The sequence below is a fragment of the Trachurus japonicus genome, chromosome 1 (genome assembly GCF_045865225.1).
Source record: "Trachurus japonicus isolate A0001 chromosome 1, Traja_1.0".
Taxonomy (NCBI): Eukaryota; Metazoa; Chordata; class Actinopteri; order Carangiformes; family Carangidae; genus Trachurus; species Trachurus japonicus.
In genome coordinates this window covers 26,828,732-26,855,516 of record NC_140907.1, presented here as the reverse complement: position 1 = coordinate 26,855,516, position 26,785 = coordinate 26,828,732, and the positions used below count along the sequence as shown (strand labels likewise).

The 26,785-nt window shown below is 41.7% G+C and overlaps 1 protein-coding gene across 2 annotated transcripts in view; it reads right to left on the bottom strand.

Moving 5' to 3' along the window:
• Nucleotides 1–25,900, bottom strand: part of fhdc1 (FH2 domain containing 1) — a 33,607-nt gene extending 7,707 nt beyond the window's left edge. Inside the window, exons 1-8 of one of the 2 annotated variants that reach the window (XM_085783082.1) lie at nt 25,743–25,900; nt 10,807–11,675; nt 8,718–8,779; nt 5,050–5,152; nt 4,823–4,908; nt 3,537–3,637; nt 1,662–1,732; nt 276–383 (exon numbers count right to left, since the gene is read on the bottom strand). In XM_085783082.1, coding sequence (XP_085639208.1) covers nt 276–383; nt 1,662–1,732; nt 3,537–3,637; nt 4,823–4,908; nt 5,050–5,152; nt 8,718–8,779; nt 10,807–11,313 — 1,038 coding nt within the window. In that variant the 5' untranslated portion in view covers nt 11,314–11,675; nt 25,743–25,900. The remainder of the gene's footprint in view (nt 1–275; nt 384–1,661; nt 1,733–3,536; nt 3,638–4,822; nt 4,909–5,049; nt 5,153–8,717; nt 8,780–10,806; nt 11,676–25,742) is intronic. The other variant, XM_085783088.1, reaches the window with a different exon arrangement.
• Nucleotides 25,901–26,785: the final 885 nt, after the last annotated feature.

The following is a 26,785-nucleotide window of genomic DNA, read 5'->3' as shown; positions in this document are numbered from 1 at the left end:
AATCCTCTGATCCAGCCTGTATGGTGTAATTTTATTTGTCACTTCCATATTTAAGGTTCTGTCTGGGTCAACTGTGTAATGTGTGATGTCTATGCAGCTCAATACGTCCACCTGAGACGACCCCGGTACCTTTAACATTAAACTTTATGGTGGTGTCATGTTAGTTAGTGTTGATTTAACTTTGCTGTGTTGTATCAGCTTACATAAAACAACAGTACAGGCCTTAATGGCACTGCATGCATCAATGTTGTGTCTAAAGTGCAGCTTTTACTAACCATGGCAACAAAGTGCAGGAGATTCATCCCCGGCTTGTTGGCCTTGGTGTCGGCCAGCGAGAGGAGGGAGGACAGCTTAAAGCCCACAGCGTTTCCTGCGTAGCCTCCCTGAGGAGCACAGAGGAGAAGGTGAAGAAAAGGTTGAGACTGCTTTTGTCTGAAAACTGCCTTGAGATGACTTCTGTCGTAAAATTTGTGATATATAAACAAAGATTGCCTTGATACAGAAGGGAAAGATTGCACTGAAACATAAGAAAACCAAAGCATCTGTGTATTAAAAGCCAAATAGCTACAGCTTTTTTTTGTGCCACAGATCTCCACTGTTGATGGTTGAAGGACAATTCCGGTCATTTTCTAAGTAACGCTCTACAGCTCTAAGTCCCCAAGCGCGACCATAGGTGGAAAAAAACATTTTGGATGGGGAAAAAAACTTTTTTTTTGTCTTTGTTCATATGGAAACAGTCTTGAGCTTGACAGTCAACTAGTAAGGTCTACCCAGCTAGAGTAAACAGAGGTACGTGATAAAAACACATGTTAACACTGCTCTCTCATATTAATGGAGTTATGAACACTCAGTGTTGTGTGGTAAGGAACTGGTGGATGATGCAAAGCACGTGTAGTGATATTTTGATCATTATATAGAGGCCAAAGTCACGGTTTTAAAGTTCTGCCCCCATTACTTCGCTGTTTAACTGCAGTGTAGCGCAGCTACCAGGAAGAGAGCTAGGTCCTGGCTGCACATATTTCTCTCTGATTTTTTCTTATGGTCGCACTCGGGGACCTAACTAACAGCTCATTTTCTAAGCTGTTACTTAGAAAATGACTGGAATTCTCCTTTAACTTAAAAAAAATGTCCTATATTCTGGAAAACTGCTGAAACGTTTTTCATTGTTTTCTGTCATTTCATTTTAAATGTTTCAATTACATTTTTATTTGGTATGATGTTTGGACAATTGAGGATTACTGTCAGTGATTTAAATGTATTGTTTTTAAATAAAACACATTTGTCATATCAGCTGAACATGATCAGGGTGAACAGGTTACAGACAGATTAGCATGAAGCTAAAAGCTGAAAACAGCTGCACTTCCAACACATTTATGGCTTCAACAAATGAAATACAATGTTCATATTTATGCATTTATATTTGGCAGACTGATATGAAGATGGCATCACTCTTCACATATGTTACATTTCCCGAAAATGTCAAGCTGTTCCTTTAAAAACACATCAACAAACTTCCTTGTTGCACTGAGTGACAGGTTCTCGCCAGTCGCCACACATGCATCGGTGTGGATTTGTTCACAATACTATAAATATAGCATTACAGCGTAAATCAGGCAAACAGGAAGTTCAATGTATGAAATCAACATGACTTGCAGACTTACAGCATTCATGATGTTTCCTGCCTGCAGCACCAGATGCAGGATGGCATGAAGCTCCTCACAACCCATCAGCTCTATCGGAAGAAATCAATAGAAACACAATTAGAGAATCCAAAGCAGGTTACAGCAGCCCATTACACACCATCCTACTGTAATTTACCACCACACACACGCACACACACACAAGTCAGCCAGCAGTAATAATGACAGTGTTTTCAGACTGATCTGTCATTAAATGAATTTCCTTTCACATTCTGACCATCTGTCCCTGTAGCGGGGCTAAATGTTAAATACTGCAGATAACTTTAATTAAACGGTGTCATCGAAGTTCTCCTCCTTTCCCCCCATGCGGTGTTTAGGTTGGAGCCCTGCAATGCAGAGAAAAGGTCGCGCTACCGTAGAAACAAGGGTTTAAGAAAAATCCAATGAGGCACAGAGAGGTGGGACAGTGTGACTCAGCTGAAATGACGCTGAGGCTCAAGAAAGTAGTTTAACATTCAAGTTTAAGTTTGTTTGTCAGTTCATCAACGCCTAATATGTTTTTGTTGTGTGTGTGTGTGTGTGTGTGTGTGTGTGTGTGTGTACAAAACTGCAATTTATCCAATTTCAGCTCTGCTAGTCTCATTGGACAGTCATTATATTCACCACTTTCCATCACATTCATGCTCCCTGTTATAATGATAAGTCATCAACAAACTTTATGATTTTCTTTTTCCAAAATATTTGTTTGATGGGAAACCTTTGACACCCATCAGCCTCAGCTGCAATTTGTATTTTTTTTTAAAAAAATCAGCAAATTAGCTAACACACTGCTGAACTTTATAAACGTAGTACCTTTGGCTTAACGGGGTAGTTTAACATTTTGGCAAATTAGCCCATTGCCATAATCTCTATAGTTTTATATAGGTTCTATAGGTTTGTTACCTCTAATTGTCGGTGCAAGCTGTTTTTAGAACGGCAGAGCAGAGCTGCGAGCTGCTCAGAGCTACGCTACGGAGGCTCATGGGATTTCTTGGTTTCTCTCATCAAACTCATCAAATACACAATCCAACAACTCCAAAACACTCTGGTGGACAAGTTGTGACCTGCACATTCACCACGCTATGAGATAATAACAGAACATTACAAGACAGAGTTGTTTTAGAGGTAAATGCAGAGACTGCTTGCTGAAAAACTATCCCTAACGGAAATGCACATCAGCGGTTTTGTATGAATTTACCTCGAAAACAACTCCATCACGTAACGTTCCGTTATTATCTCATAGCGTGGTGAATGTGCAGCTCACAACTTGTCCACCAGAGCGTTTTGGAGTTGTTGGATTGTGTATTTGATGAGTTTGATGAGGGAAACCAAGAAATCCCATTAGCCTCCGTAGCGGAGCTCTGAGCAGCTCGCGGCTCTGCTCCGCCGTTGTAAAAATACGAACCTACTAATACAGTATGACTATAGGGATTATGGCAATGGGCCAATTTGCCAAAATGTTGACCCTTTAAAGCACCCTAGCACCATATACAGCCTTTAATGAGCCCACAGTATAGACTAGTGACATTTCATCATTACATTATGCCATTCATTTGTTTTTCTGCAAACATGAGGCTGAGTTTTGCCCTAAAACTGCAGCTACACTGGAATTAAACCAAGTTACTGTCAAATTTTTGCGAATTACTTGCGGTGAATTTCACAACTTATATCTCATATCTTTTCAAATAATCGTCAACATCACAAAGCAGCACTGAGATGACACAGCCTCCTCTCTCCCCTCTGTCTCACATCACTGTATCTCAGGTGACACATTCCTGCTTTTTGCTCGTCACCGCTCGACAGCTCAGATATCTGGGCCACCTGTCTTGAATGCATACGACAGGAAGCGCATTTTACCTTTGGTGGCGACGCGGACGACATCGATCTCGTGGCTCATCACAGCACAGGAGGGGAAGAACTCTTCTTGGAGGACCATGGCCTCGATGCGGATCTCGAACCTGCCGGAGACAAACAAATCAGATGGATGAGGATCATTTGTGATTGATCCAAGTCTGAAAGTTGTGATGGGATGAAATAGAGTTGAGTTACAGTTGTGTAACCCATTTATCATTGTTTTCAAGAGGCCATGATTGATGGATGGGGAAACAGGATGCCGAGACTCGTCTTCATCTTATGTTGAGTGGCAGTGACAGCTGGTGGCTTTTAGCACCTGATAGTACTCAGTAGAAATCTAGAAGTTACTGTATGTAATTACGCTGAAAATGATACTGAAGCCGTTATTTAAGTTGAAGGATTAATTTTTCTGTTCAATATCTTTATTGAGTTTTCATATAACAAAAACAAATTTAGAAAAAGAGAGCATACAAATATAGAGCAAGAGGCTGGAGAGACATGAATGGAAGGCTATGCCATGTACAGTATATAAAGAAAAAGAAAAAAGAAAAATACAGTTTCTATTCCTTCACAAAGGATTAATTTTAAAAACTTCTTCCAGGCAGCTGGAGGCTACGATGAGTCACTATTTAAAAGAGATGGGGCCAGAGTTAACTAGTTAGCATGATAACTTCAGCAGAAGAAAAGATGTTGATGGACAAAGAGTTAACATTTGTGTTTCTCTCCACCTTTGGAAACAACTATTGGTGAATAAAGGAATAAATGTTGATGCTAAACCCAGCTTTGTAGTGAGAACCAAAGTTTCACCAGCATTTTTTGCTTTGATGGTTTTGACTTCTTTTGAAAGAGTAGTGAATTTCCTTTGGGATGAATTAGGTAACTATCTATCTGAGCTGTTATTTGTCATCATTTTTCTTCTGCTTATCCTATTCTTATTTTCTTTGTGTAATTTCAGTAAACTAATCATTGCATTATTTGCCCATCATACTCCCCAGCAATAGACACTGCATCCCTCTGTATTACACTAATACTACAGTAGTATATCGGTGATTGGTATATGCTGCTCTGTGCCATTGAAAAGAGAAAAGTCTGAGGAAATCTTCTTTCTAGAAAATATGAAGCAGCACCGTCAATATCAGCAGTGTATGAGCAAGTACAAGGTCACAAAATGCTCAGGGCACAAAATGATAAAACTATGAATGGTGCAACGCCTTCACCTTTCATTGACTGCCAAATGAGCAATTTCACATTTCCCATTGATACGAATCCCCCTATTGAAATCAACCTACCGTGGCACCTGGATGAGGAGGTACATAAAGGAATCGACGAGTGTCAGCTTGTCTGGGTCTCCTTTAAACATCTGCAGCTTCTTGATCTGCGGAGGAAATAAAGAGAAAGAGGAAGCTCAGCGTCTACAGTCCACATAAATTGTCTTTTATTACGTACGCTCTTTAGTCAAAAGGCTTTATGCTACTGATAATCTGTTAAATGCAAATACAAACAGTCACACACAGACCTCCTCTGCATCAGGAAGGAGCTTCAGCAGGTCTTTGAGCAGCTCCGCTCCATAAATCTTCCCCTCTCCTTGTCGAATGTCTTCAACAATGGAGCGGTTGGACCTGGAAGTCGGACGACTCAGTTTAATTAAGTTCTGTGATGAATGGTGCAGGTGCTCTCTTTTAATGCTGCACTCACAAAAGACACTAAACCCAATTCTTCCTCTCAGAGTCAAACGTCCCTGTCAGGAAATCATATTGTTGTGCACAATATAAACTAAATGAAAAGAACCCTCTACAGTTTATTCATATGTATAAACATCAACTGTCCCCTCCCAGTAGAGATGTGAGTGTTGCATTGCAAATTCAGTATTGTATCTCCAGATAGCAAGAGAAACTTCTGACCTATACTTCAGCCACACTCCTCTGACCTAGATATTTAGATACTACTACTACTACTACTACTACTACTACTACTACTAAATCTGAACCTGTTCTGGTGCAGCAGCATGTACAAGATATCCAGCTGTCAGTCAACACCAGAGGAGAACAGCTGGAGTCTATCAAGATATGGGAATAAATGGTCCGGACTTAGCATCAAGCATTCACCTTGATGCAACCCAGTATTGACGCTCTGCACACATACACATCACCTTTATGAATGAGGCACATAATCTGCCCCTAACTCCTTGAGGCTGCAGTTTGTTTGAAAAATTGGATATTGAATAACACATTTACCGACTCACTGTACTGCAGGTCTCTGTAGCGCAGGAGGGAAGTGGGGGGGGGACTGTATTTTATGAAACTCCTGATGCTGTTCGTGATTTCTGAGATGATATTTATGGGTTGCTACATAATTAGTTTTGCACTTAGAGGACAAGATATTAGTGTTGAAGTCAGACGAGAGGAGCAAAGTGTTCCACTTCACTTCAGGCAGCACTGTGACTGTACTACCAATGTAAAACTTTAGACTGCTTTAGACGAGAACAGAGATTTATTCCTCCGCTCGTTTTAATTTTCACTTTGTCAAAAGGACAGGATCAGGTTGCACGTTGTCGTTAGCCTCAATAATTGGAATAATTGGCAAAACACGCAGATCTCCAACACTGAACAAGTGCTCCAAGAATCATAAGAGATTATCAGCGACCCCACGTGTCCGCCACGACTACTTTAAGATAATGCCATCAGGAATGTGTCTGCTGGTAAAACAATGGCAGGAAGTTTGAATTTAATCCAGAAGCCATTAGACCTGTTAACAGCTTTAGTAAAATAAATGGTCAATCTACTTTATGTAGTAGTCTAACACCTATTGTAAGTGTAAGAATCCTATGTTCTGATTATTTTTCAATAGTTTCCATGTGTGATATTAACTTTTCAAATATAACACTTTTAATTGAACTGATATATTTAAAGAAAAACAATAATATGGGAAATCACAGTGAAGAGAAATATCTCCCCCACTTCATAAATGTATTTCTGTGCATTAATTTAGGGTTAATATAAAGATCTGCAATAAGTAACGCTGTTCTGACCCCATAAAACCATACAAGGCAGGAGGACATGGGCAAATATATGCATATCATGGAGATGAGCAAATATTAGTGTTGAAGTTGAACATAAACAACAAACACCGACTCTAGTGAGGTCACCGCGCTCACAGGGAACACTATGGCTGACAGTCAAATGTCATTGAAATACAGTGGGGAGCCATGCAAATGCACCGTCATGCAAACACACACACACCTAACACACTCCTCTTCAGCCTAGTTTACTGTCTGTAACTCAGCGCTGATTCTGGTCGAGCTCACCCCGAGAGCTCCTCAACCAATTAATTAAAAACAATGGAGAGCTAAGAAAGCCGATTAGAATAAGTGACACAGATTTTGACCCTAATCTCCCTAAATTATAAAGGTTTTTAATGGATTTTTTCCTCGGCCAGGCAGCAAAACACAAAGTGAAACTGAGAATGTTTTCAAGATACCATTAGCGCTGGGTCTCAGGTGGACAGCTAAAAACACACTAATATTAAAACCTAAGTGCATGAGAGGTGAGAGTAAACACCTCCGGTATTTTTTTTCTGCAGTAAATTATCTTTAGTTCACCTGAGTCTCAAATTACCTTGAGATTAATTAGTGTTTTCCCCAGAGTTCATTTGCCACACACTTGATTTACATATCTCCCAGTGTAATGGGACACTACGCTGTGCAATGTACTGTAAATGCTGACAGGAAAAACTAACTAACTAAAGAAAAGAAATAAGTGGAAAAACACAACAAATACAGAAGCCTCCAGGCGGCCTTATCAGACTTATCAAACCCTCCCTCACTGGTTTGGTCAGTATGAAAATGATGAATGAATCAGAGACTATGTCCGTCCCTCCCTGTCACCACAGCTACAGCCAGCTGAACTGCCATAATATTAAGTATGTTTAGGTTTAGTTTAATGACAAAAGCTGGGCTGAATGGCGTTATTTTTTTAATACTGAGCAATGTGAGAAACTGGGTGCAGGAAATAGGGCAGTGGCTTAGATGCAGCTGATGTGAGGCCATGCATAGAAAACCATAGATTCTGCTATATTTATCTGTACAATATCATCATCATTAACTCCAGCTGTGGATCTTGACCTTGACTTCTGTTCCTGATCAAGTGATCCATACTATCTGGCACTGGGAGTCCAGGGCAGCGCGGACACTATCACCAAAGAGCCTCCTCTAACCTTGACTGTTGGTGAAGGGAGTAGAGCAGCTGCAGATAAACAATGGATGGACCACTGTGGCCGGTGACCTTGTGTGAAGAAGACACTTACTGCAAGTACGAATACAGAGTAACTGTAGAATAAAAGACTCACAGAAAGACATTTGTGTATGTCCACTGTCCAGTCTCCACAAAGCAGCGTTTTTTTATTTCATCATGTGGGAGGATATGTCCAATAATCTCTGACATTCACACCCACCTCACACTGCGACCGACCAGCTGTGCTGTGTGTGTAGCCAAAGTTTTTCTCTCTAAAGCTCTCTGACTCTTTCTGTCATTTTTTATGTGAAAAGCTGAATCTCTGTTCTCGTCTAAAGCAGTCTAAAGTTTTACATTGGTAGTACAGTCACAGTGCTGCCTGAAGTGAAGTGGAACACTTTGCTCCTCTCGTCTGACTTCAACACTAATATCTTGTCCTCTAAGTGCAAAACTAATTATGTAGCAACCCATAAATATCATCTCAGAAATCACGAACAGCATCAGGAGTTTCATAAAATACAGTCCCCCCCCCCACTTCCTTCCTGCGCTACAGAGACCTGCAGTACAGTGAGTCGGTAAATGTGTTATTCAATATCCAATTTTTCAAACAAACTGCAGCCTCAAGGAGTTAGGGGCAGATTATGTGCCTCATTCATAAAGGTGATGTGTATGTGTGCAGAGCGTCTATACTGGGTTGCATCAAGGTGAATGCTTTGGAAAACTATGAATATCTTCCAGAAGACACTGTCTGAATGTGTGTGCACCCCATATTGTCACCAGGAACAGGGAACTGGGGATTTTTTCTCAGCGCATTTCCAGTACACATTGTTTTTATCTCCTTGAATCAGGCCGACAGGTTGCTGGATGAACAGATGTGTAAAACACTTTGCTGACATTTGGAGGTGTGCATGCTTCTCTCCCTCGGGTAGTGAAGCCGGTGCAGTGGAGGACTTACTTCTTGAACTGCTTGAGGAAAATCCCCACATTCATCCCCCTCTTGGAGTCAAGAATGCTGATCTGAAAACAAATGAAAGACACCAGAAGTCATTTTGCTGTAGCCGTTGTAAGCAAAAGCCTTGAAACACAAACTCCCAGCCACGCCTCCTTGTCGTTGCTTGTGTTACCTACACCCTTCCTCACCCACCGCCCCTCTACACCATCACCGTCACCCTACGGGATACTGAAATTCCACCAGGCCACACGTGTATGTCACACCTCCTTCATTAACAATGGCTCGTACTGTCCTCCTTTAATAGGTACAGAACGTACATTTTTAAAAAGGCTCCCTAACATGAGTTAATTATAGCCTGGAAACAGCAGCCGCACACTTCTGCAGTGGTTTGAATGGAAAACATTGAGCAGAGCTGAGGTGGAAGACAAGAAGACAATAATGAAGGTTACATCCACACACTGACTGCATAATGAAATAGTGCTGAAATTATAAATTAATTAATGGGTAAATTATTTTAGCACAAGAACTTTGATGACTTATTAATCATTCTCAGTGAGACATTTTTCATTTACTCTTCATTATAAGACTGCAAACTGCTGCTTGGTTTAGGAAAAGTAAAAACTAATCTTTAGCTGTGGCTCTGCCAACTGCATGGAACAAAAATAGTACAATACAATATGTGATACACAAAGACTAGATCATAGATGGAATTAGAGATGCTTCTGCATGCAGAGATTGTGGCTTTGTCTAAAAACTCCCAACGGTGTGTTTAGTAACAACTGTTCCAACTTTGAAGGGTTTGTTCAGCTGCGGCCGCTTCACTGTGGGGAGTTGTTCACTCGCTGACATGAGGAGGATCCCGGCGCCTCACACAGGTGTGTCTTTACAGTTCACACACGCTACTGTCCAGGAGCACTCAGTGACGCAAACCACTCTTTTGTGTTCATTATGGACACAAATAATATTTTACACTCAGAGAAAAGCTGTAACTGAGCTCTGTTACCTAACGTGTCCCTGCAGGGATATCTGAGTACAGCAGCAGCAGTGGAGAGTTACTGTATGTGCTGCAGCTTTGTGTGATTGTGATTCCTGGACTTTTTGAATCTGTCCTGAGGTGACAAGTGCATCTTGTACATGTTTGGAAAAACATTGTAGGTTAAGAGGCTTGATGGCGTCAAGACTTGAGGTCTGTTAATTTAGTGAATCTGAGCTCTGCCATGTCAACCTAATAGAAAAATCTGATTTAATTTTGAAAACTGGGAGACAAAGAGGTTTCCATTCCCATCATTACGGCTGGAAAACCTGTTGGACAAGTGGCTCATATACTACTCAGGTGGAAACACTCTGTGCCCCCTGTGTATTCCCATTAGATCAAAGAGGTTATGCAATATTTCACACTAGTGGAGATAAGACACTCTGTCCAAGTGTCTGCTCTAAAATTTTATGCAACTTGGCAGCCATTCTTGAAGTTTGCGTAAAAATGGAGACAGAGAATCTAATTCAATAAAATTTATGTCGTCCCCTTTTTCTCAGTGACATATGTCTGGTGGGCAAGTGGGTTGGGTGGGCAGTGCACTTCATATTAGAGAAATTGGACGCAATGCTGTGTTTGTACTTTTGTAAACCAAGAATACTTATACTTGTAATTATGTTTTTTAAAATGAATCTATAACTAGTTTGGATGTCAACAACATAATAATGAAAAAAATGATTATTTTTCCCATATTTAGATGACGTTTTCAAAGCTTTTCATTCAATAACTGGTCTCTATTTTGTGGTGCTCTGAATGGAGCATCTATTCTTACCGGACACTTATTCATACACCAGATAAAGTTGTTTATAAAATGTAAATCATGAGATGTTTTCACCAGATTAAGTGCGTAAAAAGCCAACAAAAGCAGCTTTGGATCCTCTGATCTTCTCCTGTCTGATTTAAAATAGAGGAAATCACACCAATCTCTAGAGAGGTTGTATTTGCAGGTCCTCTCAGTTTAAATATAGAGACTTTCCAGGCCACAGAAGGGAGGAAGGAATAATCCCTCTACGCTCCATCACCTGTTGCAGGTGTCAGTGTTACATCACACTCACTCACCTCATCCTTGCTGCTCTCCTTGAATGAGCGTGATCGGGACACGCGGGCTGCGGTCCCGGTGGTCGGCACAGCCCCACGCACGCCGGTCAGCGCCTCCTCCTGCTGCCCGAACAGCTCCTCCACGGAGCGGACGTCGATCTGGTACTGCTGCTGCCGCACCGCCAGCGTCCAGATGTTGGGCTTCCCGCGCACCTTCTCCTCCGGGATGGGCTTCCAGAAGAAGCTGCGGACGCGGCGCTTCTTCCTCCCGTTGTGGTTGGTGGTGGACGTGAACGCCAGCGGTGGCGGAGGAGGGGGAGCCACCGGGGGAGGGGGCGGCAGCGGGGGAGGAGGAGGGGCTCCATGTTTGGAGGTGTCAGGGGCGACACTGAGGGAAGGTAGAGCGGAGTGTCCGGACATAGAGGACGGGTCGGAGGTTGTGACGGAGGAAGTGGTGGTGCAGCTGCTCCCCTCGCTGCTGCAGCTCTCTGGCTCATTGGTTGTGGATGGACAACTCATAACAAGCATCACAGGGACGAGCAGTCAGCATATGAGCTCTATGCTGAGTGTGACACAAACTGATTATTATATCTGATCAGTATTTCCGTCTTGTGTGATAAAAAAGAAAAAAAAGACATTCAAAATACAAATGTATTTCCTTTTAGACGCATCTGTTCAGTCTCAGCAACATCAAAATGCTCCGGCGCCGTCCCCTCGCTGCTGGAGGAAGGAGAGGTGTCCCTTCATCTAGTCACAATGAAGGGAGCGTGTCCTTTGATTCTGTCCATCTCCATCACTCAGCTGGTCATCCATCGTGCTGAGCGGAGCCTTTGAAGGTTACCTCCCGGGGGGGAAGAGGGCGGGCGGCGACGACGACGACGGCTACGAAACTGGAAGAGCAACAAAAACAACACAGGACAGGATTACACAGAGGTAGTCATGCATACTGTCATGGACAATCTGAAATTAGGAGAAATTAAAGGGTGTGACAGATCAAAAGAAAAGGGGGGACCCAGTCAAAGGGGCTCACAATAAGAGAAATGGCAAATCCTTTTTTTTTTTTTCCAATGTTTGAAGGGCTTTTGAAGTTGGGCTCTGGGGTGGATAATGGTCAGAGACATTACATGTAGCCTACAGCTTAGCTTCTGTTACACACTTTGGTGTCATTTTCAGTCTTAAACAGCTCTCATGCAGCGGACGGTCCAACAAGGAAAAGTATGGAAATTGCAGATTAAGACGATAAAGGGACTTCCACATAAAAGTGTCACTTAAAAATGTCATGTGCTGTATAGTTAAGTTGTTCTCTGGTGGTTTTACATCAGACAGACGAATGCACACATCACACTAAACTGAAGTAAATTGAATAAATTCTCAATAAAGCCGCTGCTACATATTAGATAATAATCTGTTATTACTTTTAATTAAGTTCAATTAATCACCTGTTGACTCTCCAATGATGATATAATAATTTCCATTCATTTAATTCCTTGATGGACTCTAGTAAGATGAATCAACTCTTGACTGTAGCTTTATGAAAAACAGCCAGCAGTCTCATGTGTATTCAGATCAGCATCATTTGTTGCTATAGGGAAGAGCTTGTCACATAGCAACACCAATGACACCACAGTGCACCAGAAAAAAGAAAGAAAGTTAAGATTAGGCAAATTTTTGTCAAGGTGATCTAGGAAAAGAGTACAACTGCAAATCCAGCCAACGCAGCTGAAAACACATTTATGAGACGTTACACAAACAACATGCTGCTGCTCAGCCTTGTAGATCCAGCTGTTACTCTGCTGGACTGAAATGTGTCATTTGAAAGCTGCATGATGCTTTCAAGGACTGCAAGGCATTTGAATACTCTACAGTGCCTTTAAACAAAGACTTTCTTTTCCAAACCTGGTAACACAAATCAAAGTTTGCACCTTAGAATGAATGAATCAAGTCCTGTTTTCACTGCAGACTGTAAGAGAGCACTCGCTGATCAGAGTGTGTAGAGTTACAGAGTGGGGATTAGTATGCTAGAGCTTCACAGATGTTGAACTTCTGTTATCAGCATTTTAACACTGCATTTGATGATTACTTTATCAATTACTCTGATGATTATTTTCTTGATTTACTGATAAATAAAACAGTGAAATCACAAAAAAGTAGCAAATTTTCATTTATCTGTTTGAGAGTTGATTAATTTTCCTTTCTAGTGAGTGATCAACTTATCACTGCAGCCCTACAATACCTGACAATAAGCAGATTTAACGACCCTGAGCTACTTGGAGTATATTGGGGTTTTACTGCTAACTGGTATCTTTACATTTTATAAGATCAAACCTTTGAACTGTTTCCAGTGAGTCACTGGACAATCTCTTCAACATCCAGACCACATTAATTTATTAACAGCATCCAGACAGAGCATAATTTATTAAACACATAAGTGGTTATTGATGATTTTGATGGATGCTGGAAAAGCATGAACATGTCCAGGAAAACCCAGACAGACAAGAAGGGGAACAAATAAGTGCCCCCCTCCCCCCCACGCAGCCCTCGCTCTCTCCCTCCCTTTGTGAAATCAACGGCTGGTTGTACTCTGCAGCTCTCAGTTGGAGGGAAACTGGTTGTGTTTCACGACAACACATCACTCACTGCCCGAGTGGACATGGTTATAGCGATCTGATACTCCTCTGCATCCCAACAAAGAAATGAAAAGAGGTTCTGGCAAAAACAAAGGGAGATAAATCTGACACGTGGTTGTAATGGGGGTGATGGTACATTAAGCACCAGGCAAGGAATTTGGTTTTGGTTTCAGGGGTGGATAATTAGAGTCAAGATCAGTCGGGGTATTTTGTTATTATCTGTAGGATTTGTTCTTGTAGAAGAAAATAATAATTATTACTTTCAAACTTTACACAAGTGGCCACTTAATGCTGATTTCTAGAATCTACTTACTGCCTCTTATACAACTTTGTAACATCCGAGTGGTAATCCTCCCATTAGTTAGCAGCCTTGTCCACCTGAACCCCAGAGTCTATTACTAATAAATGAGGGGGACGTCACTAACGGCCTCATGTTGCCAGCATCAGCCTGCACACTCAGCTGTCCCGTCCTCAGAGCCGGACCACACCGTCTCTCATGTCTAATTCATGACACAGCGAGAACATCTGACCTCACGCCGAGTCATCTCCCCTCCTGTGCTGCTAAAAATGTGGAAGGGTTAAAACCGTCTGCAACCTCACTTCTTGCTTTTAAATCTCTGAATAGCTCAATTGTTTACTTTGAAAATGTTTTTGTCAGAGATGTGAGTCTGTAAACTGAGTTAAGCTTAGTTTGGCACAAAGGCCAGAAATGGAGGGAAGCTAATGCTGACAAAATCAACATTATCAACTTAGTTTGTACAAGATATTGGGCCTAATAGGGTTAAATCACAAAGAAATGCCTATAAATGTAATGCAGTAGGGGTTACTTTTATACAAAAGTTACATCTTTATGTGAAAATATTGTCATTAGCTTTGGAGAGAGCTAAGCTGGCTCCTATCTCTTCTGGCTTTAGCTTCATATTAATTGATCAGACATGATGAAAGTGTAGTGAACATCAATTTTCATTTAAAAAATAAAATACAATACAATATGCACAACCAGGAAATGATAAGCATAGCATAAACCAGCTGGATCCATTTGAAGCACAAAATGTTCATCTAGGCTAATGCTTCACTTTTTGTACAAATTAAACATTGTTTTAATTAAGATAGTCTATAACAAGCTATCTGTTTCTATGGCTAAACTATCTAACTTTTGAGGTAGGTTAATTTTGTACACAGCAACGAAAGTGGTATCGATGTTCACTAACTCCCAGCAAGAAAACGCTTCAGTACATTTCCCCAAATGTCAAACTAATCCTTTAAAACCTAATGTGCAAGTACTGTACATCCAACAGTTTACATATCTGCGCTTTAACTGCAGTAAAATAGGTCTCTTGCTGTTTGCACGCTGCAGGACCAATGCACATTTAAACCTGTCTCTCTGAAGAAGCTGAAGACAGTGACTGATTTGAGCTTCATGTCATATTCATCATCACATTTTAGACTAAATGAAGAGACAAAACCAACCGTCAAAGCTCTAACCGACAGTCGAACATGATTTACAGAGAAACATCCCACATCTGTCAGTAACACGATACAGAGAAGCCCCGAGGGCCAGAAAGCAGAGACACTACTTCCAGATTCCACACATCCACCTGCTGCCATGAATGAACACAGACAGATTCATCTGAAGCTCCACCTGTTGTCGCCCCCGAGGCATTCCCACTTCAATCAGTCCTCATTACTGACAGGGAATACCCCACCCTTACACATCCTAAGTCAACAAAGGTCAAAGTTAACATGAAGAAAGAAACGGTTTTCTACAGACATGGGGGTGGGGCCGCTGCCGAAGCGTTGCCCCAATAAATCTTTAGAAGAGGGCTGACAGGCTCACTCAGGTCCTAACTGAGACCCCACCCAGGATCCAGGTCAGGGTGGGTCTGGGTATTGTTGTGGGAAACAAATTTGTATCAGTACCATGACTTTCTTCAGTTTATCATTTGGTCTACAAAGTCTCTCAGAAATGTGATCATGACATTGTCAAACCTGCAGTTTAAGAGGAAAAATATCTAGTTTACTGTCGTAGTCAAGTGCAAAAATGGAAAATAATCATATCTGAGAATCTGAAATCAATGAGTTGGCATTTTTTCTTTAACAGACTTCAACTGAAGAGAGACGCACAATGCGAACTTTCACTCATTCAGGCAAAATTGCTGGATTTTGTGCAATGAAGAAATTTAGAGACAATGTCAATAAGAAACTTGTAAACAGCTCTTTGGTTGCATGCATGTCTTACAAAGATGATGGAAGTGTTGCTCTGTCATTGTTTGGGCTGAGTGTTATTATCCTCACCAGGTTTATTTCAGACAGTCCTCAAATCCCTTTTTGATTATATTTCCCCCCCCAATTAGTTAATGCACGTTTATTTCAGGTTAGTCTGTTGTCAGGTCTAAAGCTGTTAATCTGAAGACCTCTGATCTTAGAAGCTGTGCCATAATTAACAGAATAGAAGTGTAGAGAAACTATATATGCAATACTATTTTTTTGTTTTGTTTTATTCTCCTGGCTTCTGAACATTTGTCAAAAAAGTAAAAATCCCCCTGAATCAGCTAGTCAGCTTGTAAACTGAAACCTGTATGAGCTTCATTTCAAGGCCTCAGAGGTAACAATTGTTGGGAACCACCGTTCTGTGTAATAATAATAATGTCACTGATTAAAATGCTGATTATAAGGTCCAGCAGCTTCCTTCCTGCCCTTAAGTAAACACTCTGGGAGAAATCTCTATAAATGAGTTTCAGAAAAAGCTTTCATACAAGATAAAGTGTCATTGAATGGTTTGTTGTGAATGGCAATGATAAGGTAACAGTCAGGAGATCTCAAACCAATAAAACACTAACGGGAAATGTCTGTGTCCAAAAGCACCAAATAAGAAGTCCTTTCTGTAGATGTGGAGACGACAGGGAGCACTGCAGCTGTTCTGGCCCGAAACTTTCACGTCATCCGCTGTTGGTTTCATAACAGACAAAAGGTGATAGACAGAGACCTCTGGCTGTGTGCAGGATTTTCTTTTTCTTCCTTTTCTTGTTCTATAAAAAAAAAATCCACTCTGCAAAACTGGGAAGGATTTAAACCGGAGGTAACTGTCAACAAGTTTCCAGGGAGCCATCAAGTCTAAAACAAACACAATCCACTTTAAGTCACAAATTTGTAATGCTGAAGGTCAAGGCGCCACCGCCCGCTAAAATAATCCCCTGTTGCTAACTTCCAGTTCAATTTCCTGAGGGACACTGAAGCCCCCGCGGAGCCGAGGTCTTTCACTCAACACCGTAGGGGCAAAGAGGCGCGTTCACGGGGATTTGGCCGATCCTGCTCCATCATCGTCACCATGGGAACGCTCGTTAGCAGAGAGCGGTTTTGCGTAAGGCTCGGCGGGGTGTCGCTGTCAGACCTGTTTGTTTTTGATCCCTGCGACCACCTTGATCCCAACTCGTCTCAAACAGCGGTGAAGAGTGGACAGGTAGTGACGGGGTTTCAGAGGCACTGACACTTTTTTTTCCACTCATGACTTTGAGTCTGCAACTATGATTTCTGAAAGGATTATGTCTTCTTGTTCTGGCAGTCCAACTTTAAAAAAGGTGATATTATTGGTGATATTAAAGGGATACTTCACCCAAAATCGAGAATTCACCAATTTTCTGCTCACCGTCATACCAAGTAAGGGTTTGGAGAACTTTCAGAGTCATCAAAACGCTTTTGGAGTTCCAGGGGGGGTCCGGCTGGCAACGGATTTTCATATAATGGCGGCGGATAGAGTTCACTTTTGAATCGTCCAAAACACACACTATGAAACATCCAAATACCTCCATACTGCTCGTCCGTACTGACCCAAGTGTCCTGAAGCCGCCACATGAAAAAGTTGCGTGGAAAAAATGAATTTGATCTCTGTTTTTAGCCTTGTTGTAGCAGTAGCTCCCAGTGGCTCTGTTGATGTTTGTGCGCATGCGCGAGATTTGCTGCAAGATGTTCGTTCGTCGTTGTAAACTATTGGATGTATGAAGTAAACATGGAAGAACATCTCGCACCAAATTTCGCACAGCCAGTGGGAGCTACTACTACAACAAGCTAAAAACAGAGATTAAATTATTTTTTTCCGAATAACTTTTTCATGTCACGGTTTCAAGACACTTGGGTCAGTACGGACGAGCAGTATGGAGGTATTTGGATGTTTTATAGCATGTGTTTTGGACCATTCAAAGGTGAACTCTATCAGTCGCAATTATATGAAAATCCATCGCCAGTCGGATTATTTGTGCTCCACGTATAAAACAAAATGTACAACATCTAGTTCCTGTTGGTCCATCATGGAGGAGGGACCCCTCAGCATCTTCTTCTAATTGAAACTGAGGGTATATGGAGAGAGGATCTTGAAACGGATTTAGAAACGTTGTCAAAATTTATAAAACTTCCTGAGGCAGATTTGTGATTTTAGACTGTAGACATCTAAAAAGCTGGAACCATTATTAGCCATGGCAGCAAATCACATGGTCGTAAAGCTGGTAAAATCTTTCAGATATTCAGGTTTCCCATTGAAGAAATAACCAAAACAATTGTCAACATGTGCTTTGTGGTTCAGAGTCAAATATCTTGACAACTATTGGATGAACTGCCCTGAAATTTTATGGAGATATTGATGATCCTTATAAAATAAAATGTGATATCTTTGATCGCCTGACCTTTCATATATTGCCGTCATCACATCAGCATTTCAATTTCTCTAAGTATTATTGGTTTATGCAAAACTCCAGTGCTGATTAGAAAATGTGGGTGGGCATGCTAAATACTAAAGCAGCATAAGTTAAAGTTGTGATCACCCTGAAGCTTCAGTGGATTTGTCTGTGGGTTTGACTGCCAAGCAGCTCAGAGACTAAAAACTGCTTAATGCTTCACCCCGACACCACCAACACCAACACCAGTGTAGGTCCACACACAGGGAGGTCACAAAGGGAATAATATCCAAACGGCTGCTATTTGAGGGCTTTTGTGTCTAGAAACTGATTGAATTGATCAAAGAATTATAATCAAACTAGATTAAATGTTTCTGTATCATGCAGCAGCTCTGTGGTCTGTGGGACTCACTGGATAAAAAGGACTTTGTGTCCATTTGGGAACCCTCTTCACAGCAGCAGCTTATCTCTTCAATTTCCATGTCTTGTTTACAATGGAGAGGAAACACAAAGGAGCTGAGCATGATCTCAGAAAAAACACACACAGATACACGCTGCCCGGGCTACAACTGCCCCGCCGACACCAAAGACAAAGGAGTGGTGCTGCCAAAAATTTTCTGTTCACACACACAGGGGAAATGAAATGACACCTTTTAGGTGCGTGTAGCAAACAGTGGCAAGCGTTTACTGTACAGCAGCACTTGGCAACAGCACAGGGACTGCTGCAGTTCATCACTCATTCAGCAGCACAAGGTGACAGACTGCAGCAGGGTCACTAATGTATTCAATCCATATAACTCAGGCCTGTTACGTAAATCACATTAAGCCTCCCAACAAAATGTCTCCATGTCAAATGGGGTGTATGTCAAAAAAACTGATAGGATCTGTTTGACAACTTCATATAAATCTCACATCTCAAAGTTTGTGCTATCCCGGGCAAAAATATGCGGTGAACTGCAGGCTATTTATCACCGTGTGCCGGTGGTTGTGTAATACACAAATGAGCAGCAAGAAAGCCGTAACGAAACACACAGGGAAAACGTCGCCTCTGGTTGGGAAACACCGAGGACAAGGAAACCTATTATTGAGGAAAATCCTGGATTTATCAAATATTTTCAAAGACTGAGCGCTTGGTACCTTCATGACGGTGTTTTCTGACTGAACCCTGGCAGAACCTGGCTGAATAAATTATTCATATCCCACATGAATAAAGTAAACTCTCTCCCAAACCGAACTGCATGCGGCTGTCCTCCTGAGCAGATAGCCACTCAGGGACGCTGACCCAGAGTCACCTGTGTAAACTTAGTGGTTTTGGTTGGTATTGGATCTGAACTGAGGGTCTACACACAATTGGAAAAAAGAAACATAACTTATGGATTCTCCCTCTGAAGTCTTTAAAGGACACGTTTTCTGCTGGGTGGCCATTTCACACAAATTGCTGTTAACTTGCTCTTTGCTCTTGCTTAATTAGCTCATGTGATAATCACCTTTGCCGGATCAATGGCGTTAAAATGCTCAACGCCTTCAGCCCTGGTCCCTCCATACAAAGCGATCAAGATGTGGACTCCGGATGAGCAGCTACATCAATGAACATGTTAATGCACAAGCTGTCAAATCAGATAATCCTCATCAATCCTGTATTCCCTCCACTCACCCCAACGTCTCTGCTTATCTCTAAACTTTTTTGTTCAAAGGTTGTGTGAGTTCATGACACAGCTCTGCTCCTCCTGTGCTCTTTTATCTCGTCCATCCCTAATTCAATCCACAGTAGAAGAAGCCAGAGACCAGTATTTGATGATTAAAACAGTACTGCCCGTGACAATAAACTTCAAAATATAGTTGCAGAGTGAATTAGGCTACATCAGCCTAATTTAGGGTGACAAATTCGCTGCACGTACAAGTTGCCAGCCTCCAAAACAAACAGCCGTGTGTGATACAGTAGGGCTCTGCCCTGAGGATTAACGCGGCTCAAGCAGAACAGAAACAGTTTCTTCATTCTTCAATCTGCAGAATCGGTTTTAAGGAGATTATTGCATGGTGTTTTTTTGTCTGGAGAGAGAGGAATGAATTCCTAACGAGGCCAAGGTACAGTTCACAGCACCTCATGCCATGTGAAACTAGACCTGAAACACTGGCACAAACTTTGCTCTTTCTAATCAAAAGTTTATCTGCTGCAGGTCAGCGGAGGATGCACTCGGTCTTTGTCTCCTTCTTGACATCTGGTTATGCAACCGTGCTGACGCATGGGACACAAGAAATCAGATGAATATTCCTTGAAGGTCCGCTGCAAACAGCATCTTCGAAACGTCAGCAGTGCTGTGTCCTCTTAAATTGATTGAAACCCAGTTGGCGTCTTGCTCGATGTTCACCATGGCAATTAAATCCACCTAAAAACTGTCCCCGGTGTTACTCGACTGTGACTCAAAATTGGCCTGCAATTCACAAACCGTTGCTATAAATAGCCCCGCAATCTCCCATCCATCTCTCCCTGCATCACAGTCCTATTCAGCGTGAGAGGCTGGAGGTGGCAGTGATGTCTTTTATAATTCAAAAAGCTGTAACAACAGCTCAATTAGCAGCTTATGTTGTTGTTCTGTGATTGATAGAGAAGAATGGGATGATTCGTACGTCATATTGTCAATCTACTGCTGCTTAGTAGGTGTTTTCTCTGTCAATAGATGAACAACAATGAAGACTTTTTTTTGCTGGCAGAAAACTGTCAAAAAATTTGCCAACTTGTCTCTTACTTTGTACAACCAGCAGGACTGAACCAGAGATTTATCCTCAGGGTCTTATGAGAGAAATGTGGGTTTCTGGGTTATGTAGTAGGCTACAGTCTGGACCTTACAAAAACACTAAGTGGGATATTTGGGACACTTAACGTTCTGATTAATGATCATGTCAAATAATTTTGACATTGTGTTCTGCTGCTTTACCCTCAGCCCTGTCTAACGAGGCAGAGAAATCAGCTGTAGACTGGATTTCCTGGAAATAATGGTGCTGTCAAAGTCCAAAACGTGCTTCACCAATAGCATGTATAACATGTTTCAGCTGCTATGATAATATGTATTTAACACCAGGTTTCAGAGGTGGAGTGATGGTGCTAATATTTTATTAAGGTTCACAGTCTGTCTAAAGGTAAAAGGTTTCTTGGTGTAATCATTCCTCCTGGTTATACCGGCCAATTGAGGAACTGTATACTGTACTTTCAGTGTAAGTGATAGGAGCCAAATACACGGTCTACTACTTCCATGTCAAAAATATATCTGAAGTTAATATGAGACTTCAGACATCACTCTTTCAAAAACCAAGTTAATATCTGATATTTCAATTTCCATATAGTCCAATGACATGACTGTAGTTTTGACACTAGTACGAATCTATCGTTTTAAAGGGAGACTGTAACTTTCTGCTCAACTTTAGCGACAATTTAGCGATGTCAGCAAAGGCTAAAATACAGACCAGTACCAGTAACACAAATAAATAAGTGTCCTGACTCAGTGATGTGGGTTACATGATAATAGTTATCTGAGCTTTTGCTGATAGATGCTAACATTAGCTGCCGTGAGCTGCAAACAAGGCAGCAGCAGCAGCAGCAGCAGCAGAGCCACTGAGAGAGGATCTATGTTATTGATTATGAATTTAACTTTTCATTTGTAAGAGGAAGACTGTGTTTGCTGCTGTGTGTGTGTCTTCTATCTACCAAACCAACCTCCTCTCTAATTACATTCTCAGCATTGTACATTAAAATCCTCTGCTTCCATACTCTCTGATGCGCAGAGAAATAATGTGTGACACTCTGCAGACTGCTGAGGCAACAATTATGCCGAACCAAGCGTTTTTATATAATAAGAAGCCTTTGCAAGTGCAAAATTACTTACTGATAAAAACTGGGGGGAAATTATTGATGATTCATGACATGCTGGAAATAGAAGCTAGAGATTAACAAAGCTGCCAACACCATCACAAATCCTACTGTAGCTCACATCAGCTCTGAATCATAGGGTCACTGTGCAATATAACAGATGTTGTTGTTTCATGCTGAAGGACAGCCTGTAATGGAGATCAATAATTACTGAAATAAACAGACTGCGAACACCAAAACTGAGCAAACTGCGGCCGCAGTCCCTTCACTGTGCAATGGGTTTGTAACCCAAACACCTGCAGCGTCAGCGAAGGAGGGATTTTGTAAAGACGGTGTAGTGCAGATGCAGTTGCCCCCAACACAACATACAGTATCCCCCTGGCTTGGCATAAATCTGCTAATAACAGCCTGTGTCTGAAACGAGGATTTCTCATTTTAAAGATTAAAGCTGGCGGTTTTGCAGCGCACGCGAGCCTGCTCCGTCAATGACTGTTTGACAAAGGCTTCAGCTAAGACTAATATGAACGACCGTCTCAGCTGCAGCACAGGTTACATCACGCCTCGAGGGCAAACCTGTAACTGAGGAGGGAATTCACCTGGATATATAATCTGCATGATTCAAACAAACTAAGGAATCTGTTTATCCTCCTTATGACTGACTGAGCAGAAAAATGTTTTGAGCGTCCTAACTGGTTAAGATTTTGTTGATAAGCAGCAGCAGGTCATTTTTTTGAGCCACATTCTGTGTCAGCAATTAGACGAGGAAATCTGCACTGACACACATTAATCTTGATATAATGACAAACCAGCCTCAATTCAAGGAGCATTTCCATGGCTGCTGAAAAGCTTAACGGATTAACTGATTAGCTAATCAACAGATAATTAGTTGACAACAACCTTTATATGACTGATTAATCATTTCAGCTGTGTATTGTGGGGGAAAACACTGCAAAGCATGTGAGGATTTTCGGCTTTTCTCTGTCCTGTGTTTCTTTGTATCTTCAAGATTTGGACTGTGGGTTGTACAAAAACAATCAGCTGATAAAAAAGGGGTTCATTGATAATGAAATAAACATTAGTTGCAGCCTTTATTAGGCTTTAGGGATGTGGTGGTGATGTACTGGATACTGACATAACAAAAAAAGTTAGTACCCCGCAGTTGGAAGCTTCACTTCACTGATATCAGATAACAAATAACATCATAGAGGATATTATCCAAACTGCTTCCTCCTAATAGGAGTGTGACCGTGCCGAGCCATGACACAGCATCTTCAAACATACTTCAGCCGCACATTACACGTCAGATTACGGAGCAAAAACTGAATCTCATAATCATAAAAAAAAAATGACAAAGATGTAAAAGTAAACCAGGCGAAACGGACCCCTCTGAGGCAGCCGGGTGATGACACTGCCTTGGTCTGCAGATCAAAAACAAGAGCTTTGAATCTTCTCCTGTTTGTTCTGGTGATCAGTGTCTGGCCTGTAGCAGCCCACTGCGACTCTATTACCTCTGCCTCTGAGCTCCAATTGTTGCTTCAGCAATCTGAGCCTCGGTGCGAGAGATCGGCTTCAGGCAAATCTCACTCTGCCACCTTTTTCTTTTTCTTTTTTTCCTCTTTTTTTTTGCATTGTGTGTATGTATACGTTTTAAAACCGGGTTAATCACCAACCAATTCCTTAAAAGCGACAGAGCCTGAGGATTGGTAGTGAGGAGCAGCAGTTTGTTATCATACACAAAGGTGACAAATAAAGCAGGTGCTCGTGCGGGTCACCATGGAGACACCAGCAGGAAAACATGGAGGGGAATGCAAACATGTTTACATGGCAGCGGGGGAAAAAGTGTTTGCCCAAGGGCACAGTGACAGAGCAGGCTTCATTAGAGGAGACCTTAATACCTGCGAAACACTACTTACAGGATCATTACAGACTGTGACTCTGCCAGTGAACTATGTACATAAATCCCCCCAAAACAATGTTTATAAGGCACCACGTGTTATGGATATAGAGTTATTAGTTTGTTAATCCTTTTTTTTCTCCTCCCTGCAGAAAACATTTCTTTGCTTTGTCTTTTTCTAAACATTCAAATGTGTTGAATGTTGTTTTCCTCAGTCAGTGGGTTTATAGCTGAGGGATCAGGGTGGTAACACAGGGGTTGGGAGTGGGAGTTGGGGGCGTGACATATAGGAGACAGGCATGCAACTACAGACAGTTTAATTCTCTGCTTCATCGCCATCTTTTATCTTTTCTCCATTCTTCATTGCAGGTCGGGATTGAATTTATAAGACAGGGACAGATTTGGAGGCAATAAAGAACTCTTGAGTTGACCCAAGTTTGCCAGCAGCCATTGAGCTCCTCCTTGCTCCCACACAAATAAATCAAGCCCCCCGATATCTTCCTCCTCGCAGTGACGTCAGAGAATTGAGTTTTCCATGTTACTCTCTGCCTCCACAGCAACCGGGGGTGACACCGCCCTCCCCCTTGACCCGACCCGGGGAGAAACCCCTTTTTTTTTTTTCTTTTCCACAGGGGTATTGTTCCCTATACACTTTGAATGGATTGCCCTCTAATTCATCTCAGCATGGATAATAGTGTACAAAAGCCAAGGAAGCCGGGGTCTGAGGTGCAGAACAAAACCGAGGGGCAGAGTTATAAAGCCATACATGCTGAAGTAAAAAAGGGCCGGGGCAGTTAGTTCTGTTAGGAAACCACTATAACCAGCACAGCATTAACGCTGGGACTAACTCCTGTAATCACTTTAATGTAAAATTAAATAACGTCCATCAACATACGGGGCTGGAATTTAACATCTAAACACATTAATCTTATTTGACGATCACAAGCTGATAAAATAGTCTCAGTTTTCACCAGTTTTGTTTTTGTATGGCTGCTTGTTGATTAAATTCGACAACTTTTTCTTACTATGCTATCAGATAAAAACAGGGGTTTTGTAGGGAAACATGTTTGTATCAAGCATCAGGAAAAGTATTAGTTTAAAACTAAACACTGAAACATGTAGCCTAATGCAGCTCAAATATTGAAATATTTTTAAACTATATCCAGCACAAATACAACATTAACCTCATCATGCAAGTAGGTAAACTGCCAATTCATCAGCACCTCTATAGGCTACAGTCACGTGCAAAAAGAGCAGGACTGCAAAATGACAATTATAAGGATAGGCTATACGATTATTTGTGTGTTCATTAAAACAAACTCCAACGTGGCATAACTTTGCTTCTGTGTTATAAAACTATATAAATAAGTTTTCATAGGCATTATTTGACCTGTACTAATATCACCCCATCACAATTTGTCGACAGACTTTTAAAAAACACTAATTTTTATGCACATTTAACACATTAGGTTACAAAATCTTTCATTTTTGTGTGGTAATGCACATGTGATAGTGTCCACTGTCCAGCACACACATTATCATCAGCTTTAGGTAAAGGCAGGTTTGAGATAGAGAGAAGAAGCTGACATTTCCTTTGTTTTCACTCTGCCATCATACAGTAAAGCAACAGATCCAGGCCTAAAACTATACACTAAATCTTCACAGTGATGTAATTTTGGACGTGAACTGCATTGCAGGACACTGTGTGGTCACCTTACAGGCTCACACACACAGACAGATAACACCAGTAAGGGGATTGGTCTTTGCTGTTTGGTTTAAAATGTCCAGTATAGCTACATAAAGCAAAGACTCCACTTCTCACAGCTGAGTTACAGCATCGCACACACACACACACAGGCAGACAGACACAGCATGATGCGGCGGCACCGTCCTGCTTGACTTACCGGAGGGATGAGCAGGCTCGTCGGGACACGTAATCCGCTCCGACGCCGTTTGAGTTAGTGGGAGATACTTTTCAGAGGAGAAAATCTGTGTTGCGTTTCAAGTTATATCGTCAGGTGGTCTGCAGCAGCACAACCACCGACACACACACACTCACACACACACAGCCAGACACAGACACACACCACCACTACCAGCAGCAGCAGCGGCAGCAGGACGAGAGGAGCAGGAGGAGCAGGCGGTGGCGGTGTTGCTGTTGTGAGCTTCCTCGTATGTGATTGGGCCAGGTGGAGCAGGCGCGTTCACGTGCCCAGTAGCGCGCGCCACAGGGAAGCTTGTGACCACTGGTGCAATCACAAGGCTGCAACCAGTGGTGAGGAGGAGGTGGCCAAGGTGAGTTTACTCTTTCCTGCACTAGTAGGCTATTCTGAGGACCTGATGCCTTTTGTTGCACATGACAGTGAACTCACCACACCCAACTATAACATCCAAATAGCCTAATAAGGTGCTTAAATCACTGAACCCCCTTAACATACATTACGAATTAAAAATGACAATTTTCACAGCAAGTAATAGCCTATTTCAACTAAGATTGCTTATTCTTTAAGCATTAAAGTGTACGTCTTATGTGACATTCATACTGGGGCAGGTGCATGACAAAGCAGACACCTGAACACATCACCATACATCTAGAAATAATGACTGGCATTTTTTTCCCCCATTCATTTCTGGCATTTTATTGAGGAGTTTCATTGGGGATATAATAGGCAGATTATGAACATCTTTAAAACATTGCACTTTTACTCCACAACTTGGGTTAGTTTTGATATTAATATAAGATTAAACCTCTAAAATATGAAGCTACAACAGCAAAATGCTGAATAAATCGTTATCGTTCTTTACTAAACAGGTCTCTCTGGGAAACGAGACCCCATGTCTCAATGAGATAACCTGTACAGTATAAATAAAGGTTAAATAAAACAGTACAATACTTTAATATAAACACGCTCAAAGGCACCTTTATTAGACTGAATGTGCACTGAAT